The 26,345-nt window shown below is 38.5% G+C and overlaps 1 protein-coding gene across 7 annotated transcripts in view; it reads right to left on the bottom strand.

Moving 5' to 3' along the window:
* Positions 1-2,323: 2,323 nt before the first annotated feature.
* The window catches only part of daam2 (dishevelled associated activator of morphogenesis 2), an 81,788-nt gene continuing 57,766 nt past the window's right edge, over positions 2,324-26,345 (bottom strand). For 3 of the 7 annotated variants that reach the window (XM_017431734.3, XM_017431735.3, XM_017431733.3), the window contains exons 7-26: positions 25,374-25,484; positions 24,810-24,913; positions 24,467-24,533; positions 24,214-24,331; positions 23,945-24,083; positions 21,683-21,741; positions 21,410-21,594; positions 20,362-20,667; positions 19,236-19,343; positions 17,828-17,857; positions 16,407-16,513; positions 15,353-15,437; positions 14,958-15,064; positions 13,511-13,599; positions 11,177-11,345; positions 9,882-9,989; positions 9,595-9,655; positions 9,256-9,387; positions 6,228-6,398; positions 5,938-6,150 (exon numbers count right to left, since the gene is read on the bottom strand). In XM_017431734.3, the coding sequence (XP_017287223.1) occupies positions 5,938-6,150; positions 6,228-6,398; positions 9,256-9,387; positions 9,595-9,655; positions 9,882-9,989; positions 11,177-11,345; positions 13,511-13,599; positions 14,958-15,064; positions 15,353-15,437; positions 16,407-16,513; positions 17,828-17,857; positions 19,236-19,343; positions 20,362-20,667; positions 21,410-21,594; positions 21,683-21,741; positions 23,945-24,083; positions 24,214-24,331; positions 24,467-24,533; positions 24,810-24,913; positions 25,374-25,484 (2,469 nt within the window). Of the gene's footprint in view, positions 6,151-6,227; positions 6,399-9,255; positions 9,388-9,594; positions 9,656-9,881; positions 9,990-11,176; positions 11,346-13,510; positions 13,600-14,957; positions 15,065-15,352; positions 15,438-16,406; positions 16,514-17,827; positions 17,858-19,235; positions 19,344-20,361; positions 20,668-21,409; positions 21,595-21,682; positions 21,742-23,944; positions 24,084-24,213; positions 24,332-24,466; positions 24,534-24,809; positions 24,914-25,373; positions 25,485-26,345 lie in introns of all 7 variants that reach the window. The other 4 variants (XM_025009475.2, XM_025009476.1, XM_037977762.1 and 1 more) reach the window with 4 other exon arrangements.

Genomic DNA, 26,345 nt, shown 5'->3' with positions numbered 1-26,345 from the left:
CAATATATTGTTGAATTTAAAGATTTAGTTAGTTTTCAAATTTATAGTTCCTAATAGTCACAAGACACTGCCTAACCTGCTGTGCTGACAAACAACAACAAGTGTGATATACCTTATAACAAGGTAAATCTGAAAAATGCAGTCTGATTACATATGTCTGGCTTTAATTGTGAAAAGAAAAATGTTTGATGTATCATCTGCATTAGTTTACCAGTAACATAACACATTCTGTCCAACAGAGTCAGAGACAGAGCTGCCGGGTTTGTTGGAGGAAGGAGAAAAAAACAGAAACAGGTGATGTTGTCTTTTAAAACTACATTCAGTATTTTGGATCTGTTCAGTACTTTCATCAGTTATGTGAAATAAATTTAAAAGTAAAAGAAACAAACTGTTTTTTAGTGATTCTCTCAAAGTCACATAAGACACTACTGTTTATTGTTGCTGTTGTGACATTTAGTCACTGATTTTTGATTCCCCTGATGTTCATCCCACCCCCTTGAAGACACCAGTACCATAAACCAATCACATTTCTTCTCCTTCCTGTTTTTGAATCATGTTTTCAGAATCAAGGATTTGAGTCTCTGCAGCTTCGCTCTTCACCTGCCCGACTCCCTTCCTTACACGAGTGATTTGTGAGAAAACGTCTTGAACCACAAACACACAAACTTTGCTGGTGATGATGCCTGACAACAGCAGGAGTTTGGTTTTAACATGTATGGTTTTGTTTGGAGTTGGAGCAGCTGTCCTACACCCATGGCTTTTTGTTGTTATTATTGCCTTGATTCTGTTAGTTATTTGTGTGGGTGGTAGGCACACAGTATCTGGCAGCACAGGTTTGGTGTTCTGACCACTGATAAGACTTCTCATCCTGATGGTGTTGGGCAAAAACATGGACTGTGGGCAGCTTCATAACAATACTTTGAATACTTAAAAACCCAGCAGCAGTGGCCCTCTCTTTACCAACAACTTTTCACCTCTGAGTATTATTTTCAATTAGCCTGCAGAAAATGCATTCAGGTTATACTTTTAAGTAAACATCACTTAATGTGCTTTCTAATCTTTATTTTTTTAAAACAAGCTGAATTTAATCTTTTAACATTCAATTTAAACTGTGTAATTATACGTATTTGCATATAATTTATTCAAAATGTTGTGGATTAAGAAACCCCTTGAGGTTTAGAAATTAAATAATCTCATCCACTATATGATGTGCTCTGCATTTAGGTATATATAAAACAAAGTATATAATAAATCTATTATTGTGTGCTCTTAATGCAGATCAGACATCAGCTTCTTTTAACCTGAATAGTCATTGTGGTTTTAAAGTGATTACAATAAAACTGAGCCTTAATAGGACACTTTTCTGTCCGAGTTCCAGATTTTTATTTATTTTTTGGCAACAAAAACTGTAAATTATTAGTCAAAGCAATTTCATTGGCAATTTGGTCTATTTATGAGCTCATATTCTAGCTGGAGACATCTATCACCATTTTATTTTTGGTTGACCATTATGTCATGTTGTTTGCTTGGAATCAGAGTTCAGGCTCCTTGACGTCACCCAGTTTACTCTTTGGCAACATTTTACCATCCTGGTCTTATTTGAAACGTCTGGCAGGTTTGAAACGCAGATAAGAATGTACATGAACACTTCAAATTAGGATTAGGAGACAAAACATGAACTATCTAGGGTTTTTCTTTGCTACACAAGAAAAAAAAAGGTACAATAAAATATCTCAAAAGTTTCATTCATTGACCTTTTTTGTTTTTTCGGAACATTTTTAAATCTTGCTGGGCTAACAAACTAAAAATTCTGATTATCACAAACAACATTTAAAGACTTTGTTGAAATAATTGATTTTAATATCAATAAGAGTGGTTTTTAAATAAAACTTTTAAATGAGAAACCTTCTGAAAAGGTTTTCACCAATCTGTAGCTTTTTCTAAGTCTGACACTTGTTCCAACACACAGTCCAGATGCAAAAAAAAAATCACTCATTATTTTTGGGACAAAAGTTTATTGTAACCCTACAAAAGACGAGAGGTGGGAAAAAAATACAAAACAAAAATAAAATTATAGCAATGAAAAGAAAAAGGGTTCATTCTTTTACAAGTCTCAGAACTATCCATCATACACGGACCACAGTTCAATTACTTATATTTTTAATATAACATTTTGCTGTAATGCTGTGTGTACATACAAAATAAAGCAAACTAAATAAGGCAAATAAATAGAGGTACAATTTACAGAAAAATGGAACATTCCTCAATGTTTTCATCTTTTTAAATTTTTATCTCAAAACATCAACAAAGGTGTACAAAATCCTTTTTTTCCTTTTTTTTTTTTTAACTGTACATCTTTCAGTGGAGGATTTTTTTTTTTTCCAACCATAAAAATACTGACTCCTCACAATTATACAACCTTGAAGAATGGGTGCAACTTTTCTCAGGGAGTACAAACTGTAGCGTGACAGGTGTGTTTCTATTTCACAAGCAATGTTCTTTTAAAGGAATAACACATCACATTTTGTGCAACCAACTGTAGGCATGCAGATCAATGCTTTGTGCATATGACAGAAAAATGGTGGCGACAGAACCCACCTAGAACTCTCCTTTTTCCATATTTAGATTAAAACCCAAACATCCTGCTCTGTGGGAGTGTTGCCTTTTAGTTTCCACATCCTCACAAATTCCTTCTCTGCCACTCAGACTGCCTGTGTGTTTCCGGTAGTCCAGCCAGCATCTTCAACCTCACTTACCCCTTTTCATTTTTCCTCTACACACCCTTTTTTTTTTTTTTTTTTTTTGCACCACTCTTTCGTTGCACCCTTTTCACCACTAGAGGGAGCCAAACCCTCCAAACTGATGCTGCTATAGGAAACGTCCCATCATAAAAGTGCATTGAACGAGCTACTAAATTCTTTCCTCTGATTTCCATCTTTACACTTCGAAACAGCCAGTCAATGGCCAGATAAACATCCAAATATGTAACAAAACAAACATGAATTAATACTGACAATGTTGCAAAATACCCCTCAGTAAATACTCTGCACTACAACATGGGTTAAAGCTCTGAATGAAGAGTTTAAAGTAATCTGCTGAAGTCCGATATAGTGACTGATTAACAGGAAGTTAAAGGGGGCAGAAGTTGGAAAATAAGAGCTCAAAAATACATGAAGATGCTGGTTTAAGAGGAGAGAATTTCTCCTTTTTTAATTATAAAGTGTCTGAATAAGTTTGGTTTTAAGATTAATCTCTAAGTTCCAAAAAAGGAGTATAAATATTCTTTTTTTTTTTACTCTTTAGTCTGCAGAAGAATTAAAAGAACCTGAAAGAATGAGGTCTCACAGTAAAAAAGAAAGAAAAAAAAATTACTATGGATAAATGAAAGCTACTTGTGCACAAAAACAATCAATCAAACCTTTGTGAATACATGCCAGTCACAAAGAACTATGACTAAAATAGTTGTTTTGAGGATATCGTTGAGTACCTGGAGCTTGGGCAACTATTGAACATGGTTGTAAAAATGATGTGACCCATGTTGGGCCACAAGATGGCGCCAGTTAGATTTATCCAACGACGCCAGCAAACATTGATTTCAGGAAAGCCACAAGCAGTAAAACACAGTCAGAGGAATGATTTGTGTGGTAAAAAAAAAACAAAAGCAAAAATGGATTTGAGGCACTTAAAGGTGAAATTTACAAATAATTAGTAGAAAAGATGCAATAATATGGACAAAAACTGGGATAATCATTACTGGAAACGTCCAGTAGTGGAGGTTGAGTATCCTTTTTTATAATTTAACATTTGTAAGTGCTCTATGACTCAAGTGCAGCAGGAATAGTTTAATGTAAAGAACTGAGGGAAAGAACTGCAGACTCTGTTTACTTTAACTGTTACTATGGAAACAATCACTTCATGTCTCCTTCAAACTGAAACAGAGTCTGAAGACAAAGTCTGTTGCATGTATGGTCAGATTTAATGAGCAGAAACACAAAGATATTTCATTAGGCCCAAACCTTCTGCAGACTGGGACACTTTCCATCTCTTACTGAGCAATTTAAGTGGGTTATTTAAAGATTAATGTAGTTTATCCATGTGTTTTATGTCCATAATGTTGTATATTCTTATCCTCATCTCCAGGAGCGCTGACTGAGAGACATTTCCTTCACTCCAGGATCACATCTTGTTCTCTACCAGCCTCAAAGATCATTAGAAAAAGGAAGTAAATGTTTGTGATAATTTCCCCCGAAACAAAATGTTGTAACCTCCATCATACCTGCTACTTAGGTTTTGAAAATGCATTTACAAATTCTACAAAAATGACACACTAAATGGAACAATTTTTGAGGAAACTGATCCTGGCTTGTAAGCTTGTTTTGGAGACCAGCTGCTAAAAGTAAACAATAGCTGCAAGAATAGATGAAGAAATGGATTTTTTCCAGTGATACTCTCTCAGAGGTTAGTTACTGTCCACTTAATTTACACCGCAATGACTTCAAGGGGACGTTTACCCTAATGTTAAAATAATAAATAGCCCCATCACATGATGTGATTTGACAATGGCAACTAAAATAAGAACACAAGGCTGAATGATTAATCCTATGGACATTATGACTGAAGCTAAAGAAGCAAAACCAATCAGATAAGAACCTTAGTGATTGACAGCAGAGCGGTAAACTTACTGAAGAGTGAATTCTTAAGTTTAGATCTGTTTTATGGCATTCCTTCATCAGCTTAAGTTGGCTTTTGTTTTTTTTTTTTGTTTTTTTATGAGTAATGTTTATCAGAAAAGCCACAGTGCAAACAAAACACAAAGTTGTGAAAAAGGACAAGCAAATATCGCTCATATGTAAAGCGCAGAATGTCTAGAAATTCACTTCAACAGCAATGTGAACTTGCAACACCAACAAAGAATGCATCGTGTACAAAATCCCAAAACATTAAAAAAAAACAAACTTCTACATCTTTGCAATTAGCTTGTCAGCATCTAAATATAAATATATATCAATGCCTAATTGCAGGATATTTTGTATTAATACATTTACATTTGTTTTCTGTCTGCTTTGGCACAGCTTAATGCCAGAGCGGTTTTGCAACCATCGAGGAGTATAGGAGAGGCTTAGTCCATGTGGCACAGTTATCATTTGGTTGGATGGATCAAACCGAGATGATTCCTTGAGAAGAACTGTTGGTTTTCTGTGAAACTCATGGTTGGCATGTTTCATATTCTGACTGTTGTGTGGAGTTGGAAGCCACTGGAACAAATCCTCTGTGTTGAGGCAATAAACACTCTCCACATTGTGCATTCTTGTCTTCTCATTTTAGGAGCTATTCTGAGATTTGTTGACCCCATATCCCTTGTTGAAGTATTGGTAGTTCACAAACATTCATTCATTCCATGGTTAAGTCTCTTCTAACAAAAAAAACAAAAACTTGTGGGCATCACAGGCCCTTTTATAATCCTTTCTCTTGGTCTTGTATCTATGTACAACATTACATCTGATCCCAATGTCCTGTGAGTTTAAGGGCCAGCTAAGCTAACTGTAGAGCCAGCAGCACCAAAGAGCATACAAAGGGACAGTGAAGGTTTACAAGGAAACGCAGAAATGGCAAAAAAAAAAAAAAAGTGGTGTGATAGACATGGAGAACCTGAAGCACACTGGATACGGTCAGATGACATTGAACAATGTGTCACAGTGGTCTGTCCATCTGTCCATCTAAACTGTCAAGATAAACGAGTTGGAATTGGCTTTACAAGACCAATCAGAGGAAATTTTGCATCCTTCAAGGCAGCGTAGCCGTCCATGCATGTCACTACACGTCCAGTCCAGCTGTTACTTACATCTGCCCCAACAGCAGCCATGACGGAAGATTGAGACCTGCATCATGGCGGAATTTAGATCTCTAGTGTTTGTTTTCTCCCTTCTTTTCTCCAGCTTAGTAGTTCACCTTGGTGACTGCTCTTTCCCGACCCCCACCCTCCCCAAGCTGGTTGACGGAGCGCTTGCGGTTACGCTTGAATTTGTTAAGGTCCTTGTCGAAGACCTCACCAGAGCGTAATGCGGAGACCAGGTCGTCAAACTCTCCACCAACCTCTTCTGAGGCTCCGCCCTTTTTAGCCCGCCGCTCTCGCTCCCTCTGCTCCTTCAGCTGGAGAAAAATCAAAGGAAAAGTTATCATACAGGAGGGGAGAGCAAATGTAGACAAGTTCATTGTTCATATCTCACCATGGCTTCCATCCGTGCCCTCCGCTCCTCTTCTTCCTTGCGCCGCTGCATGTTCTCCAGGTCCTGCCGAGCTTCGCTGAACGACTGCAAGAAGGTGTCGAAAATCCCAAAGAAATCATCTGGCTGCATCCTCCCCTCTTCCTCTCCAAAGTGCTTCAGAGATTTGGCAAACTGCAAAGAACACGTCTCACTTTTATATGTTGACACGGAAAGACCCACAGGCATGTGTGCAGGCCAGCACGTATGAACTGAAATGAACATTTGTTGCATATAGGGGCAAATTATCTGAACTGGCACAGATTTCTCTAAATGACATTCATGATCCTGCATATGCAAGTTATTGAATTTAAATTCTCCTGGTAAGTCCAATAAGTGTTCTAAAGAACTGTGAGAACACACACAGAGGAGAGAGGCTGCATGATTCGACCACCGTATGTCCGCTCCATTCTGTCCAAGTTGTTCAGAACTCTGAGCCAAGCTGAGGCCTGCAGCCAAACGTTCCTACACACTCAGCTTTGTACTGCAGCACAAACACAGGCAGTGTCCTCAAAGTGCTCCAACACACTGCACTTCATTTAGAAGCCAGAAATTAGTTCTCTTAAAACTCCACTGAGTTTAATTACTTTACATATAAATCAGCATAAATATTTGCAATTTCATGTCGATGTTTAAGCTTTTTTTTTTCCTTTTCACAAACGCTCATTCATGCACATTTTTAAGTTTGAACTTTATTTTGGTCTATTCCTTAAAAAGTTAATTCAACCTTTTTTAAATTATTATTCAAAAAGCATTATTTTCTCTCATTTTGTGATAGCTTTGGCCACTCCCTGTCTGAGAAGCTCCACCTTATCCAGCTCCAGCTACTTCTAATTTGGCAGAAAGTAAAGGAAAGTAAAGTACGCTAATGATGATCTGTTTGACCAGCTGAGTTTTTTCAGATCTGTAAACTCAATTGATAGAGTTTAGAGGCGTAGACTTTTCTAACTCAATGTGGGAGTCGAGTGACAGAACATTGTATTGCTTTTGTTTATAGGACTCTGGTTTTCTGTATGTGGTCTTTGCACTGTGATAAAACAGAGTTGCTTTTTTTTCCTGATGGTGCAAAACCATCCTGTCATTATGGGCCTGGTCTCCATGACAACCCCACCATCATCCCTCCCTCTGCTAGTAATTATGTCTCTGGTCAAATTGGTTTCCTCTTGTTCCCCTAGGGCCTGTTCTAAATGAGTAAACACTAAAACACTCCGTGGAATGAAAAATATGATTCCCCTCGTCTCACACACAACAAAACAAAGCCGAGCTTTGACTCACATTTTTTACTACTCCATATTTGAGAATGTGCTACTCAGGAGCACTCAAGGGAAACCTGATCTTCACATAAAAGTGTGCACAAAGTACTGTGCAGGTACAGCGGAGCTTGGGTCAAATGCTTCTATTGGATACAAATGAAAATAGTTAATCTTCAGCACAGTTAAATAGAAGCCAATGCCTACCTGGGGACCTAAAATGAGTGGGTTCATATATTTGTCAGCTGGCTGTTTGGTTTATGAGGGACTGGCATAATAATTTGTGCAAATTTGCACAGTTCTTATGAAGAATCCAAACAAAAATAGCCCCTAAAAACAGTTTACCACTTCAGTGAAAGCTATAAACCCAGATCTTGTATTCTGATTCTGTGCTTGTAACCCTCATAACCTCTCCCATCTCATTTGTGATGTTTGCAGTAATGTCTGTAAAAGAGGCACACACCTCAGCTACTATGCAGCTTTATTAGCCTCAGCAAGCTGCTCCGTCCGTTTAGTTATCCTCCACCTTCTTGAGGTTAAAACACAAATCCTGTCTCCCATATTTGTGTTAGAACCCTACCAGAACGTCGGAGAGCCTTGACAAGCACCGAGTTAATGTTTTACTCTCCACTTACCAACCACACAGACATGCGTATCTGTGTGTTTAATGTCTGGGTCGTTGAACACAGGTTCTTTTGTTTTACTTCACTAACTGGTGCCATATTCATCCAGTTCATCTCCCATGACGTCTAAACTATTTTCCCTCCAATTTTCACCCCTCCTTGAACAAATAATTTGTCGGAAGGGAGCCTCTACATGAAACCCAAGGGCCCTTCCTTCTTTCTTTCATTCCATCTGTCTTATGATGTGTTGATCCCTCTGACAGCAGTTTAGGACTTCTCCTTTGTTAAAGGAGAGAGGACGAGCCTCATCTGAGCTAATGCAACAGTCCACAAGATTTAGAATTGCACAGGATGCTAGAAGTGAAAGGAAGCTCTGAAAGCACTCAAATTAAACATGTTCACATAAATCTTTTCAGCACCGGCTTGCTCTGACAATCCCTCAGTCCCACTGACGTCTTCAGCTGACATGCTTCCTACCATACATCAGCAGCTGAGCCAGCAGGGTTCAAAAGGCCAGTTGTTCCACTTGTAAATGGAAGGAGTGTGGATTTAAAATGCTAACTTAAAGAGACAAAGACAAAGCAAAGACGTGGGAGGGGGATTCCTGGGTAATCTTTCAACTTGGGGTTTCCCAGCCATGCTTAAGTCATCCCAGCAGACTTAAAGGGATGTCCAGACGCTTCGTGCTTCTCAAATTCCCTTCTTTCATTTTCCTTCAGCCTGTCTAACATGCAGGATTGGCAGTAAAGATATCTTTCCTTGGATGCATTGAAGCCACCCACACAGACATATGAACCTACACTATAATGGTCTTTTAAATCCAGCTAAAATGCATTAGTCCAGCCTGTATGACAAGTGACATGTGTAGATGAGATTTTCCAACACTGCTTTGGGACATCATGTTCCTGCTTTTAGAAATATTACACAAGCGAAAGGCTTTAGAGACTTGATTAACATGAAGATTAAAAGAGAAATCCTGATTAAAAAGTTTTTACTGTAGCCCTGGAACCCGAGCTAATGTCATTCCAAGTAAGAATAGTGTAGCTCTGAGGGTTTTGAGGGCCAAAACTAATGACCTCAGCTGTGACTGAATGTAAAAGTAGAACATTTAACAGTTACCTTGTCCTTGGCTTCACTCAGCTGGTCCTCCAGCTCAGAGAAGCTGAATCCAGCCACAGTGATGAAGTCACCGATCACAGCCACAAACTTATCCCCACGTTCCCTCGTCCTGCTCTGCTGGTAGTGCAGCTCCTGACGGGCAGCAGAACCAACACATCAGACATTCAGACTAAAGAGGAATGTGGAACTTTAATATACATTTTAATGCATTAAACTTGTTTCTACTCTACGTGAAGCTTAAAACATTGAACATGTCACCCTGCTGTCCAGCTCTGAACTGATCGAAAACATGACAGGCGTTAGAAAAACCAGCAGAAGACGAGTGTGACACAAACTCACCGCCTCGAGAGCCTTCAGTCCACTTTTTATATTGTGCACTTCCTTTTCCAACTCTGACAAACTGAAGAGAAAGAAAGCAAGGAAAGAGATTATCTACAGTAGTTTTGTGTAGCATTTGTGTTGTCATTTACAAGTCAGTGTTTTAAAAATTAAAGACACCAACTCGTTATTACAGCCATAACCACCCCGTAACCAAATATTCTTTAAAGCACAGCTGGGTGAGGCTTTTATAAACCACATGCATTAAACACAGTCATTTTTTCCACGGTAATATTTTGTGCACTCACTTCACTTTGGCGGCCTCAGGCACACTCCTGAGGTCCTCCAGGATGAGCAGCGTGTCTGGGTAGTTCTTCTCAAAGATCATGATCAAGTAGTGCAACATGGTGATGCTCCTGTCAAATCACAAGCACCGTTTAACTATAGTACCACAGGTAATACTCCTTTCCACTGATTTAAAACTTGGATTAGTTTGTTTAGTTGTTACTGAATTTATCGGTTAATGTAAATTTTAAAGTCAATCCAAAATATTCCTAATAAAATAAGTTATGCTGATATTATTTTGGTTTCAGAGGCTTTAACACTTTATTTCATAACATTGTATAAATCAATATAATACAAATTTTTTTATACTTATGACAAAATGTTATGTAGAAAATTATAATTACATTTCCAAATTTGTTTGAAACATCAGTGCACTTCTAGCTGTATGCAATTTTCTGTTAAGTGTTGACATATGCAAGAACTGGAAACTACGCCAGCACGATTTTCCCACAATGCAAAGCTGTAGTGATACAGATATAAAAAAGGCTTCAAAAAGAAGCTACATGTGTATTAGATTATTATAATTACATTTTTGGCACATCTGAATTGTATGGATGTGCTGTTGACAGGTTACTATAGCAACACACCCACAAATAGCATCAAGGTCCTCAGGAAGTTAACGTGATAATTACATCTGTGACATGCATCAGAAAAGATCAATACTACTTCTTTTTCACTCAAAAGCATTGGATGTCGATAACACACATATCTGAGAAAGTGTTGTAAAGTTCTGCCAGCTTCAGAATCCAACCCTGCCTTAGTGTCAGAACGCACAGAGGAAGTAGGTCACAGCAGTGAAGTAAGTGAGCCTTGCCTCAGCCCATCTCTCAGTTTACACCGAGACACTTTTGCTTTGAGGGAAATCATGTCCCAGTAGTTCCTGTTACCATGGAAACCGTGACTGTACAGACAGCATTTCATTACTCCTGAAAATCAGAGAGAACTCCAACATGCTGGGCTCCAACATGTATACATCTTCATTGGCAAACTCAGGAAGAAAAAAAAAACATTACTTGGTTTTGTGGACTTAAAAAGAAAGAAAAAGTTTATGCTGGAGCAAAATTGTTAAGGTAAATATTTAGCAAAAGATTTTTTAGGTTGGAAAAGCAAATGTTGCAGGAGTTTTTTTTATTATTCTTAACAGCATACCTGGATATCTGTAAGGTCATTTATTAAAGACACTAATTCTTCTAAAACGTCCATAAAAAAAAAGTAAAAGATGGTATTAAATTTTTGTGCAGCTCCCCCTCTGACCCACCTGTCAATGCTCGACTTTGTGTCGACAATCTTATTCAGACTGGAGACCTTGAATCCGTAGGCGTTTCCCCTCTGACCTTTATTCATGAAGTTACCAAATGCCAACACCACCTCCAGGACCTGAGTCAGACGTTTACTCCGGACCACCTCCATGGATGCATTTAGGAGTGCTGGTGGAAAACAGAGACAGAGATGCAGCTGGGAAGATCGTTCACCTTTTAATGTTACATAACAAACTGGAATTAGAGTATTCCCTTCCACTCTGTTACTTCACTCAAACCCCACTGAGACACAGAAAGTCAAACCTCAGCTCGTGTTGCCCCAAAATTTCCTACATTTTTAACATCCCTCATGAAGAGTGATCAATATTCTCCACAACAACCGGGCCGGGTGGTGGGGAAACACATCACATTATTCCATTCATCAGTAAAACAGCGAGGCGAAGGGAATATTCCAAACATAGCCCAACTCTGTTCGTTTCTTTCCCCTGAGGACAGGCTGTCTGGCAAAGTGCAGGTGGTTCCCCGTTTCCACAGAGGAAACCTCAGTGTGACTGTGAAAATCATTAACAACCTCCATGATGCTATTGTTACAGGTCTTTCTTGCTGTGATAAAGCTTGGGAACCAATCCTCTGGCTGTGCTGGGTGGTCCACATACAGCCTTATCTGGGATATGTGATGAAGCAACATGAATAATAAAACAGGAGAAAATTTTTACAATGAACATCGATGAGCAGCCTGGTCAGAGGATTTTTGGATTCAAAAACAGCGATCGGTTTATTTTTCCTTCCTGGCAATGAACAAAATGTACGTCAGAATATAATAGTTTGACCTCAGACTAGAAGAAGTTGAATGTGTGACAAAAAATCTGCAGCTCATACAGAAATGAACTGTCAGTCAGCGCTCGCTGTGAATAAAACACTGCCGGCAAAAGCAGTGTGATGTGCTCATCAAAGCCCAGTAAGTCTGGCTCTAACAGCCATTGTAACAGCTCAGTCATGACATTTAATGTTTGTGTGTGCACATTTGTCTTAAAGCCACACTAACAGGCCTTCTCCTCCATCTTTGAAGTGAGATTCAGGGTTTACAACATGAGCCAGCTTTCCAAAACAGCCTCCCTGGTAACTTGGATGCTGGCTGGAAAGAAAAACTACATAAAAACAGTTTAAAATGACCACCATGCACACATGAGCATGTAACCACGCAATTTGAATTAGTCAGGCCCTATAAACATTGTCTCCACTTTTCTTATGTCCTGCTCGTTTTCTTGTGGAATTAGTTTTGATCAAAGTGGGATATGCACACTATATTAGGATTAACTGCCAAACATAGTACAGAAGGTGAAATTATTTTTCTGCTAGTGTTGCAAAAAGTAATCTGTTGCTTCAAAGCTGGGGAACTGTTAAAAAGTTGTGCCACCGGCGTTACTACATATTTAATCCCATCTGTGTTATTTTTACAACCCACTCAGATCAACTGATATCATGGATCTGATGTGTTTACAAGAAAAATACAGTTTTAAATGTCAGAGTTCAGAGAGACTGTCAACATGTCTGTTGGATCATCACCAACATCAATGGACTGATGATGCGTACATACAGAAGTCAGTAACAGAGCTAGGATGGAGACAATGCTTCTCAAGACTCTGCTCCATCCAGCTTTCATCTCACAAAAAGTTCCCTGAAAAGTTGTTGTGTTGTTTTTTCGGCTGCTCCCTTCTTCAAGGGTTGCCACAGCACGCAAACTTGCACGAATGATTTGGCAATTGTTTTAAGACTGATGCCTTTCCTGCTGCAACCTGGGCTCAAACCTGTAGCCTCAGCATTACAAAACTACAATACTGACCACTGAGCCACCGCAGCCTTGAAAAGTGCTGGGGAAAAAAAAATCCATTTCCACATCTGTCCCTGTACAGGTGTCCTCCACTTATTCAGCATGAGGCTCATTTGAGATGAACCAAAGCTCCACAGAACTGACCACCGGTCATCATTTGCTGCTCGGACTGCAGAGGATGCCTTCTGCAATGACTGAAATCCTATTTGATGTGGTTTTCTTTTGTTTCTAAAAATCAATCAGTATATGATACAAAGAGAAAACAAAATGTCAGGTCTGTTTAGAGATGAGATTTCAACCTAGTTTAATAGATGATCTATATATATATTCATAGTTTTTGGACATCAATGGAGTTCATGAATGCAAAAAGGCAGGTAACAGATTATATAGACATAACAAACAAAAATCTTGAATAAAATCCCCTTAGTAAACAACCATAGAAACTTTTTTTTTTAATTTATGTATTTTACCAGAAAGCCAGCTCTTTTATGTTTGTCCTTACCTTCAACCTTCGGCTTGGTTTCAGCTAAACGCTCTGCAAACTTCTTTTTAAAGAACAGAGCCTGCAGTCTCTGCTGGTAGTGGTCGATCCTGACGAGGATAACAAAGAGGTGAAAAGGAGGCGGGGAGAGAGAGGGAAGGTAAGTTACATTTGTCTTTAGGGGAGTGGAACTTCAAAGCTAGATGTCAACCAATTGTGCAAAACTCCTTCTCACTTTACACCGTTTCACCTTCATCTAAAGGGCTCTCATCAAAAAGAAGTGTTTGACTAAAAAGGGAGTGAGATGTTCAAAGAGGGTCAAAGGATATTAAATAACCAAAATGAAAAAAAAAACAACCCAGATGTATTCCTGAGACCTAAAGAGATGTGGTCAAAGAGGGATGACAGTGGACAGGAATACATTTCACTTAATAACCCTGCAGAAAGTGCAGAATGCAAGATTAGGGATAAAATGGACTACAGAAAAAAAGGATTTGGTTGAAAATATTTTTTTTAAACAGTTTGATGTGACCACAGTCCTCCTGGGGCATTTAAAATTTCTGTTCTCTGCTAAATAATGAATCACACAGGAGTTTGATGTTTATTCTTGATGATTCCTTTGAACAGATACCCACTCAGCTTTTAAAATATTTAGTGTTTGGATGGAGTTTTGATTCCACATAAAATCTGCTTATTTCTTCAATTGTAAAATGATCTTCTTCACCAGGCAAACTCTGGTCTGACACATTTATCAGACTTTCACTTCGTTTCCCAACTTTTCAGAGCAGAACTCAGTAAGCTAAAGAACACAAATTGAAAAGACGAACTTTTAGGCCCATTTCTCTCTGCTTTTAAAACCAGTGTTTCTATAAGCTCTAGATTACAAACATGCAGTTCTGTATATTGATTCATTATAAGTATTGTAAATAAATAAGAAATGAAAAAAGTTACACAAAACCTCAATGGCCTGATCACACTCATTATCCTGACCTGATATTTTTCCACATGAATCCCAATTAATGAGACTCTATGAACAAGATGGAAGATCCAGCTGAAAAGAAAAATGTCCAGATGGCCTCGTTTGTCCTACGCTTAAGGAGTTCATAAAAGCAACACCGTAGCTCCTATTAACATTTACAGAACCTGAGCTCTTATCATGACTCCCACTTAGATTCTTCCAGGTCATTTCCCTCAGTTAGAAGAAATGCAGTCGCTACAGAATCCTGCAGGCTCTGACTGTGTTCACTCAGACATATTGCTCCATTAAAACACTAGGAGGAGCCAGAGGAAGCTGATTTCTGTGACACGTTCTCTCATGTAAAACTGACCATTCCAAATCAAACAAACAAACACAATTCTTACTAAGATTTACTTTAACTATTAACCCAGTTCAACTAAACTTAAAATGTAGACAGCAAACAAAAACTAAACCACTGCCATCACTAGGCGCAGGGTGTGTCATGCATACCTGCTCATTTCAAAGAGGAAGCGGTCAGCCCGAGCCATCCTCTCCAACTCGTGTTTGTGCTCCTCCAGAAGATCAATGTCACTCTTCTCTGGCACAAACTTAAGCAGCTGCAAAGATACACGGATGTAATTAAACACTGTCTTTACAACAACAATTCTGTGTGGAGAACTACTAATGTAATATCCATTAAAAACCTGTGATAACCACAATACATGACTCATCATTATACACTCAGACACACTCAAGTGGCAGATAATGGATGGATGGACAAACTCAGTATTGCATTGTTTTAAGATTCTTTAGAAGCTAAAAGTGTTGTAAAATTATTATTGTGTTGCCTGACTGAAAATAAAAAGCTGCCTTTTAACATAAAGCAATGAAGCACTGAAACATACCTGCTCCAACATATCTTTGGCCAACTCCTCTCTCTCATCCATCTCGAGTATCGCCCTTTTAATCTCCTCATTTGTCATTTTTAGCCTGAAAATGGGGGCAAAAAAACATCAGAATTAGATTCAATAAAAATACACATGTGACAGAGAGGCTTTGAGGACCAGTCTGGAGCCAGCCCCCGGGAGCACTGCCAGCTGTTTTCAGTGCATCTGATCAGCGTTACGTGTGCTGGGTTCTGATCAATAACAGCATTGTTAGTCTGAGCATCAAAGCCTTATTGACCATCTGCTGACCCCATTTGGGTCAGGGTCATTCATCATCGACACGGAAGAGTTCAGGGAGCATGCCGCTGTTTTGTCTGCTGCACAAAGGACTCAGGAAGCCTGTTTATTGATCTGCAGAGTGGGGTCAGTGTTCAAATCCTCTGAAGGGCTCAGGAGCATTGCTGTTTGGAGGTTTGAATGGTGACCATATTGCAGAGTGGATTTTAAACGATGACAATTGGTTCCGGTTCAGATGAGTGTGAGCCCCGAGGGAAAGGGGTTAATTATATACATCTATTATATGAGTTAACATGAATACTGATACCACTTGATTGTTTAATAACTGGAAGAATGAAAGCTGAGCATTACAGTCTAAGAAACATCCCCTCTTGGACAACAAAATAGGTTTATGTGGCTTAAATTGCTCTTTAAACAAACATTTTATGTTGCAGCTTCATACAGTTAAGAGATATCTGTTCCTGCATTTCAATTTTGCATAAGATTAAAAACAAACATGTTTAGACACTTAAGCTTTGATCACTTTGTAATGTTGCCAATAACATCACTTAAAAGATGTTCTGGAACTGAAGATACAAAAAATGAAGCATTTCCAATATTTCAACTAAAAAAATTATGAACTGTCAAGTTTTTTTGATTGTGAAGTCCTAAAATGTAGGAATAAATTAAAAATAATAAATGCAACTGACTTTTTATTTTGAGTTTATACTGTCTGCAACACAATAAAGTCAATATTGTTTCAGAATAAGCAGCTTTTTCAGGAAGGACCTCTTACTTTGAAAGAAGGATGACACAGTTCTGTGCACGTCTGCCATCAATAACCGACAGCTCTTTGACCTTCCGCGTACTGACATATATGTCATCCATAGAACCTGTCTCTTTCTGCAGAAAGGGGGAAACAAAACCAGATTAGGTTTGGAACATAATCATAGGTGTTCACAAAAAAACTGAGTGCATCCACAGTAACCTTTCTTTCTCATTTCTCATAATGTAGAATATTAAATAATAAAATGCAAAACACTAAAGGATAGTTGTTGAAGCACAGGTTTAGAGGACGGACTCACAACAGATCAAGTTACTTGACCTGTTTTTGCACTTACTGTCTGCAAATATCACGCAAGAGGCTTTGGTTTAAATGTCACAAAAATCCAAAGCAGGTTTTTGGTGAGTCACTGCTTCAAACACAATGCAAAACACCCTGTAAACATCTCTGAGGAAGAGTTGAAAACTTGATCCAATCAAAGTCTGTGGGTTTGTTTTGTTAGACTCACACAAATGTTGCATTTAAATTTTCAAAAGTGAAGAATAGGAGTCTGAGAAAGCTGTTTGGAGCTGCATGTTAAACACATTCTATTTATGGTCCAGGCTGGTTTCCTGCTCACCAGAAAACTTTCTTTTTTGAGGTTGTCGGGTATGACATATGTGAAACAGATGTGGATTGTAAAAAAAAAATAAGTATCATTTTTCTATGTCCGTGTTGACCCGGGGTGTTTGGCAGGAGGCTGAGGTTGGCAGTGGGTTAGGGGGACAACTCCCATCCATCAAAAACCAGCCAAAGCTCTCTCTGCCCTCACCCTGCAGCTAATGTTGCCAGCCTTTATGCATCAAGTGCACTAATGTTAATATTATTTCTATACCCAAGTAAAATGTAGTTACATAGACTTGTTAGGGGTGGTTAAGGAGTGTTTAAGGTTTTTGTTTTAGGTTGGTGGTCATGTATGAGTTGAAAGCTTGCCTATTTTTGTCCCTTTTTAATTATTAATAATATTATTAGAAAAATGTTACATTTACTAATTGTGGAAGCAAAGTTGTGTACTTTGCTGCTTAAAGTTTTACTAAAATCCTTTAGATGCTCACTTTTTTGGGCTGTTGTTAGGAATAATGAAATAAAACTAAAGCCCATAAATTCAAAACTATGAGCTAAATGAAAGCTCAAGTTGACACCAGCAAACCACAGTCAGGTATTTCTAATTACTCATTTCACTACATAAACACTGATTGTCATATATAGTAACTCTTGATTAAAGATACCGAAAGAGTATACCAGTAAAGACTTCAAAATAAAAAGTACATCAACAGAAAATATAACTCATTTAATATGCAAGTTCCTGACTGCTGCAATGCAGAAGAGGAGGTGGCAGCAGCAATAAAGTAGGTTTACCATGTGATCAGATGCTTAAGAGATCTTTAACTCACCTGTTTGAAGGATTGGTTAGTTAGCAGGTCCTGCTCAGCCATTCGAAGAGTGCAGAAAGACAAAAATAAAAAAAATAAAAAAAAACATTGAAAACACATGCAAAGATTAGCATTTAAGGCTGGAAAAAAGAATTGTAGCTAGAGCAAAGAGCTACAGCTACTGTCTGCAGACTACAAGCTGAAGCTGAGAGGCTCTTGGGAGAATAATCTACTGTCCAAGTCATCACAGGCTCACAGAATCAATAACAGGCTGACAGAGTTTCTTAGTTGGGATTTTGTCTTCTGACAGAAGTTATAAGTGCTCTATTTATATAATTTTGATTTTATCTGTATCTATCTTGATGTGAAATGAAGCAAAACTATAAAGTATGATTGAGGTAGCTACTCCTACAGAGTGCAAATGTAAACAAAAGCCCATTTGGAAAGAAAGACTTTTGAAAAAGAAAACATGCCGTGCGTAAACACGCCAATAATGTCCCATTGAATTTAAATGGAATGCAACTCCTGCCAAAAAGAACAGAGTTGTCAAAGCCAGGAAGATGTTGGGTTTTTATGTGGCTACATCCAGTGGATCTGTGTTTAATCGTTTTGCTGTGCTGATAAAAAAAAAATGCTCTGTATAAATAAATGCCTGCAGTAAATCAATGTCAGCAACGACCTCAAATGACCCATTACTCTTTAATAAAAGCTTGCAACTGAGACATTATGATTTTAGATGTCAGACGACTTTCAAATATGGTTGTAAAATGTATTTAACAAGTATTCAACATCAGAGGTGACACACTTTCCTTTCAGAGTCTTAAAGACTTCATTTCAAACTGTGATTGCTAAAAACCTGTGAGAGCAAATTAACACTCCACTTAAACCCTTTTTGTGCAACTGCACTCAATTTTACTGCGGGGCAAGTATGCAATTAGTTTGCAGCAGAAAGGAGAGTAATTACTACATATTGTATGTCATTGCCATGAGAGCAGAGATACTGCAATCATTCTATTAGTTAGTCAAAGGTTCAATATTATTTTCTGAATAGTTCCTTTAATTTTGTTTGTTTCAATAATTTGTTTTCTCAGCATCACACTGATTCATAAGCCCATGAAGACCCACAGCACACAAATGCTCTGTAGATACTAGCAAAAGCTACAATGAGGCATTCAGCAGTGAACAGCTGCTCATGTTAGCATGGAGCTGGATTCTTAGAAATCCAGAAAGACATCCTAAAACATCCCATTCCTCTGCCCATCACACACACTTTGCTCTGTTCATACAGTTCAAGAATTCAAATGCAACTGGTGCTACAACTTGTATTGTTTTCTTTAGTAAATGTGCACCAGAAAAAAAGAAGAAGAAGAAAAAAAAACATCTGCACAGCTGTATCAGAGAATCATTAAACCCACTGACAAATCCAGACCTGTTGTCTCTGATACGCTGAAAACATCTTCTCTATGTCCTTCAGGTCAAGAATCTTGAACGCTCTCAGGTCATCAATGTCATTCCAGATGGTGCCATTAATCATGTTCTGAAACAGGACAAACATACAGTAAGAGGTTACCATTTAAACTCTGACAATAATGCTGATAGCCTTATATCATGTGATGAGCAGATGTTTTAACTTTATGTAAGAAAAATATATTTCAAGGACTCGGAACTCAACTTTAACTGCATAACTTTAGCACAAAGTGGCAGGTGTTGAATGTGTGTGCATAATGTAGTGAACAAAACAGAGTATTTAAAGTGATACTTGCAGAACCAGACGGCATAAAGAGCTGTTGTGTTTTGTTATTGCACTGAATATCATCTCACATTTGCCATTATAGTGCACTGACCAATCTGAACCATGACATGTTGGTGCTTAGAGCCTCAGATAAAGCATTCCCTTACTGAAGCCATTTTGGAAAAAAAATGTATCATGTAAAAATGATTGAAATCCAGTGGCAGATTTGCATATTGTAACCAACTGCCTCTCCAACTGCTTTCATGTAGATGGATTAAACTAAGAGGACTGTTTAAAAAAATTAATAAACACGAGAAGCCCTCAATAGATCCATTGTTAGGTTGTTGCTTTTAGACTGTTTCAGACAAACTGAAGGAAAATAATCAGGGGATTCCTGCAGTGTGGAGATGCAAATTTCTTGTTTGACTATAGCTTTGACTGAGACAGCAACACTTCAGCAATTAATGGATGGATGCTTCTCCATTTGCAGACAGGACATAATAACTTGTACAAATACCAGCACTAATCCATAGCCAGAGACCGATAGTGTAACTAATATGTGCACTGAAGGTAATATTATCAATGAAACTTAAAATAATGGTATTAATTCACCATCATCTCAGCCATAATTCTTATAATTATGGATATATGTCTTGAAATTTGATGGAGAAGCATTCACTTTGGAAAAACAAATATAAAGATGAAATAGAATAAAAAAGGTGAATCTAAATTTTTACATTTCAAAAATCAAAACATAGCTCGTCTTTTGAGCTCAAACTCTAGATTTTGAAAGAGGAACACTTTAAGAGAAGTCTTCTCTCACCTCTCCAAGTTTGGCCCAGTTGAAGGACTTGAGAGGATGAGAAGGCTGAGGGATGGACTTGGTGCGCATTGTGCTCATAGAGTTGAAAGATGAGGGGATGGGAGGAGGCGGGGCTCCAAAAATGGGAGGGGCACCAGGCGGGGGAGGCGGCGCTCCTGGTGGAGGAGGCGGTGGTGGAGGAGGTGGGCAGCTGAACGGCAGAGGAGGTGGTGGTGGAGGAAAGCCACCTGACAAGGGTGGGGGAGGTGGAGCCATGGGGGCACCAGGAGGTGGAGGGGGAGCTGGTAAAGACATATTGCTGCTCTGCTGAAAGACAAACAAAATGATCATTAGACAAGTTACATTATAATTACATCATATTCTAAGGTAGATTAAACTTCAAACTTAAATAAGTAACTGGCAACAACTACATGACATCACTTATAGATAAATGCTACAACAGCACCAGATAAAGCCCTAAAAAGTGATTTATTTCACAGCTCTTCTGTCTGTTTGTACACATCGTTTTAAATCATTCCCTACAGTCACTACAGAAAAAGGATGAACTCATAAAATACTCCCAGTATTACTCCATTTTAGCGGAGTAAAATGGAGCTGCCAGCTCTCATAATAATCTGAGTAAAACAGCTCCTTTTAAGTAACATCTTGCCACTTGTTTGTTTGTGTTACTATGGCAACAGCAATGCCATTTTTTACTGAAACTTCACAATGTTTTCATTTGATTTTTTCCTAACTTGTTGGTAGCACTTAAAACTGATAGCTTGAAGTTGACTGTTTGCAGCTTGGAGAGAGGTTTGCAGAGAGCTGGTGCAGGTTTGTGTCAAATATCATGCTGCTGTGCATAAAAAAAAAAAATCAGTCAATATTTACAGATGTTGTGTGCTAGTACTATACAACCACTTACAACTGGAACTATAAAATATTAGAAGTTATTGTATTTAGTGGAGCTAAAGTAAATAAAACTTTAAAATGAACATTGACAGAAATTCTAAGTAAAACTAATTGCGATTTCTGACTGACTAAAGGTTGCAAAGTTTCTGCTGCTCACAGAGATGTCGTTGATGCGAGACGACAAGTCGATCACTTGCTCCCTGGCCGATCGCAGCTCGACACCCTCCCGTTGTAGCTTGTCCTTCATCTTGTTCAGAGTCTTCATCATGTCTTCCTTCTCCTGTGTCTTTGTCTCACATTCCCGCTCTTTCCTCTCCAGTTTAGCTAGCAGCTCGGCATGTTCTATAGGTATCAAAGGAGAAGGAAAAAAAAAATTGGATGTAAATTTTGCATGTTGGGAGACAAAAGGATTGGAAAGACAAGATCTTACCTTTCCGGAACTTCTCCGCCTGCTCTCGCCACAGTTTTACCTCGTTTTCATTGACCAGCCTGTGAAGAAACAAACAAAAATAAGCACACACACAAACAAAACCACAAATAAACAAAAAAAAAAAAACAGGGTCTCTTAAAAGCTCACAGACATGGGTCAACTGCACTCCAACAGAGTCAAGCCAGGACATTCTGAGGGAATTTAAACACTGGACTGGAAACACATTGATCGGTGACACTAATCCATGACTTCCTTTTTGTGACTGGGACTCAGATTGATTACCAGCATTGACTGAGTTGCTGCAGTTTCCTCATTTAAGCTCTGAAGGACAACATTAGTGCTGAAAATGAATCCTGCTCTGCTGAAATTGGTTATATTTGATCAATTATTAACAATTGGACATGGTTTGGGTTGGGGTTTGAAGTTTAACTGATTTTATGATTAATAAAAATAGAAGAGTTTAATACACATGGTACATATACAAGGTCTGAGGCAAACAAAGTTAAAGATTAGAAATGGGATGTTTTAAAAAGATATTTGGGGTTGATGAAAAATTGGAAAGTGAAACCTGGAGCATTGGCGGTAGCCTTGGCTGGAGTTGAGAGAATAGACAAGGTTTAGATAGAAACTAAATTAGATACAAATTTTCAAAAGTATGAAAAAAAAAGACAAATGAACTCCAGAAATTACCATACTGTGATAATAATCCCCCTTTAATTGCTTTCAATCAATTCACAATAATAAATTAACATAGAAATTTGAAAGCAAACTGGTAATAATCAAAAAAATACAGGTCTTCAAAGTGCTTATGTTTTAAAGAGAACCATCTTAATTTGATTATAACATGTTTTAATTACAAGAAAAAGGTCTTTTCCATTTTGACTGGTCAAACAGCTGTGGAAAAATTGGATTTGTAAGAAAAACAAAAAAAAAAAGTGTTCATGTCCAGCCAGACAGCCGTGTAAGTAGTCAGAGCCGTCGTCATGGTGACCACAGATGATGAATGACTTTGTCTGCCAGTTGTTTTAACAGTTGTTTCAGTGAGCCCGCCCCCTCCCTCTGAGCCGTCACGGCACGAGCCTTACGTTTTCACCCGTTAACCGTCAGGGGCCCCCGGCACGCAGCCAGCACAATGAGGAAACCTCCGTCCATGCACTCTTTTTCCAGACGCAATTTACTCTCAGAGAGTTTATGGAAACACAATAAGACTTTGGCAGGGATGTAAAGTGGAGGGGTGGGCTTCAACCGCTGTGATGAATCTATGATGGGCAGGAATGAATGTTTGGTCTTCAATGCAGCACAATTTTCTGCGAGCTACTGGAAAGAATTGCATTCAAGTGATTGCAAAAACAATGGTGGCTGAATTAGTGAACAAAGCAGGAACTGGCAGAGGCTAAAGTGTACCACCCTACATGTTTTATGGTGCTTTCACCACAAAGACTAAACACATTAATCACTGATTGTGAAGCTGGTTTAAACATAACAAAACTGAAGAGAGCCGAGGAGAAGAAAGATGGTGAAAAACAGGAAAGGCTGTCAGAGGGAGAAACTGAGGTGAAATATTGTATGGACAAAGCTGTAAATGTCATCTCTTAACACAACCTACACAACGCATTAAATTAACTGAACAAAAGCACATATCAGTGACTAAATTCAGTAAAGCCCCGGCCGCAAAGCCCAGCAAACGTCAATGATCATTTGGAAAACATTCTCTTTGAGCAACAGCTACAGTGACACAGCCAAAACCTCCAACTCATAACACTGGTTCTCCCAAATAAAATGAGTCTTCCTCGTTATTTCCTACATGATGAAGAGTGCCTGCTTCACTGCACCTACACATGGATGACTTGGTCAACTCCTAATGTGATTAGAGCACTTTTCTTTTGATCTTTGTTTTCCGCTTCATGCCAACTCACACTCACAGGAAAGTTTCCTGTGATTCAGCCACCAGCCCCCTGCAGCTACCTTCATATTAGCTCGTCTTCCCTGTACGGTCACATTCTCAGCTCCCATTACAAGCACCGAATCTAAAATCAGGCCAAACGTGTGAGTACTGTCTTACAGCACATTTCTATAGTCTAAAGCTGATGCACAGCTCATTTATTCCAGAGCTTCTTCATCTTGCATGAAAAGCTGATTTCTAGATTTGATCTTATTGAGAATCAATACTGACTGAATACTTTATTTAAAAGTCAGAGTAAGTCCACAGGATTGGAGTGTAAGACAAGAAGTTTAAAAAGTCACGGGGTAGCTCTCACTTACATGCGAATAATGTTTTTAACATTGAAGTTGTCCAGAGGAGCAACATCAGGGTCCTCTCCCTTGTCATCCTGTAGGACGATCTGCTGGAGAATCCTGTCTAAAAGCTGCCAGTGCTGCAGGCTGCAACCTCCACGTTTATCTGAGATTAAAGACAAAAGCAAACATGAAGATGTAAAGGAAACTCAAGTTATGTTCTATAAATTAAAGCAGAAAACCTGAACAAACTAAAAAAATAAAAAGTTGTTTTTGATCCCTCCCACTCCACTCACAGGGCATCTGCAAGCAGTGCTGAAGGACTGAGAGGAGATGAGGGTAGGAATCTGTGTGGCTCAGTTTCTTCTTGATCAGCTCAAACATGGCACCAGCACACTTTGTATCTACATGGGTCTGATAAGGGAAAGAAAGAAGAGCATCTTCTGACTGACCCAGTCAAACCCAAAAATGCACTACAGTCTCTGGCTTTGATCTAGCAACAAAAAAAAAACTGTTATTTGAGGATCATTCAACTCCATGAGCACTCACCATATCAAATCTTTTTGCCAGCTCAGAGTCATCCTCATTTCTCACCATCTCGAAGAAGTCCAAATGCCTGAAGAAAGAGGAGGAAGAAACATGTTATTTCACAACTTCTTAAAAAACTAAAAGTACAAAACAATAACCTTCAGGTTAAACCTACAAGGTTTTAAATATGGACAGTGTCTTGAAAAAAAAAAGATGTAACAATTAGATTGCATAAGGCTTGAAAGGTAAAAGCATACATACTTTGTTTGAGATCTTAAGAGGTTAAGAGTAACAAATTACACCTATGTCATGTGTAGCTGTTACTATAACATTTAGATGTACAGCTCAGCAGATGATCACTCACCTATCCAGAGTGGCGTTTTCATGCTCTCTGAGCTTATCAATGACTGGCTGAATGCCCAACATCAGGAACTCGTACCTTAGATGGAGGCGAAACTCCAAGTTGTCCTGACAATAAAAATCAAGCAGTAAAAAAGGAGACTTGTGACAGTTCTACAGAAGTGGTATTATAATATTAGATGACACGAAATGTGTGCATCTTCTTTGTAAATGGTAATATTGTCAGTTAAACTTAACAAGTCAGAAAAATAACAAAGTTGCCCAAATTGTTTGGGATTCTAAAACCTACTACCCCCAAATTCAGAAATATATGCATCATATAATCATTCTTTGAACTGGTACAAACTTTTAATTCATTACTTGGAAGTTTTGTATCAAAGCATTTTTAAAGTTTGTACCAGTAATATGACATTCTGAGATGTAAACTTTCCATGGAATTACAGACAAATTATAGTAAAACGCAGTGCAGCGTATTATACACATTGTGGTCTATCTGGATCCAAACATGACAGGTTTTGCTGGATTCTATTGAAAAAGGGTGATTAGGACATTTTTAGTGCATGCAGACCTCTCCGGCTCCCGCGTTGAGCACAGCATTGATGAAGGACATGATGGCAGTCTTTAAGTTGACTTCGTCTCTGTAGCGACCTGTACTTCTGTCCAGCTCATTCAGGAGAGTCTGAGTATTAAAAACACATTGGAAAGTTAGCCAGAAATGAGTAAGTTAATCTATAATCCTTTTTTAGAGTTAAAATCATCAGATACAAACTGAGTTAGAAAAGATTAAATAAACTTGTTAAGACGTGATTTTGAAATGTTGACTGAGCAAAATTAAACACTGAAGAAATCAAGGTTACACAGGACCACTGTTCTCAGTTCTCCAATCCTTTACTGCCTCCTAAACTGACCCGTAGCATTCTTTAGCTTAATTATAACTCAAACTAATATTAAAAGACTACAGACGTCCTTAATTATTCGGCCCCTGGGGTGTTAGTTTGGACTGAAGTGACATGATTTACCACATACCCCCCAGGGGTTGTGTAAGATGTGGCTTGTTGACTCAGTCCTGCTATTAACTAAAGCCCTCGGCATGCAGTGATCCCCATAAGTCTAAATGTCCTTGCCCCCTCTCCTGAATATGGATGGTATGCTGACCTAACCTGAGGCCAAATGTCTGAAGTACTTCAGCACAAGTAATCAACTTGTTTAAATGACCACAGCTTGATTTATTTGAACATTATCTTGAAATATTTTGTCTGCCTTAAGCCTCCTGCTATGGCTCAAATATATCTACACTAAAATACTGTGCAAAAGTCTTAAACCACCCCTGATTAGTTTCAAAGCTTTCTGAAGGTTAGACATTGTTTTTCCAACAGGAGTTTAGCTGCCTTTCCGACTCTGTTTCAGTCTAGTCTTTGTACCAGATCATTAAAAAAAATGTGTTTTGTTTGTTATTGATTTAACTCTGAACTATAAATCATTTAAGCATGAAACGGGCATCTAAACTCAAAGGACAAAACAGTGTTGTGTCTACGCATAA

This window comes from Kryptolebias marmoratus, linkage group LG10 (genome assembly GCF_001649575.2).
Source record: "Kryptolebias marmoratus isolate JLee-2015 linkage group LG10, ASM164957v2, whole genome shotgun sequence".
Taxonomy (NCBI): Eukaryota; Metazoa; Chordata; class Actinopteri; order Cyprinodontiformes; family Rivulidae; genus Kryptolebias; species Kryptolebias marmoratus.
Note: the sequence above shows the minus strand (reverse complement) of the source record. Positions and strands in the feature narration are given on the sequence as shown.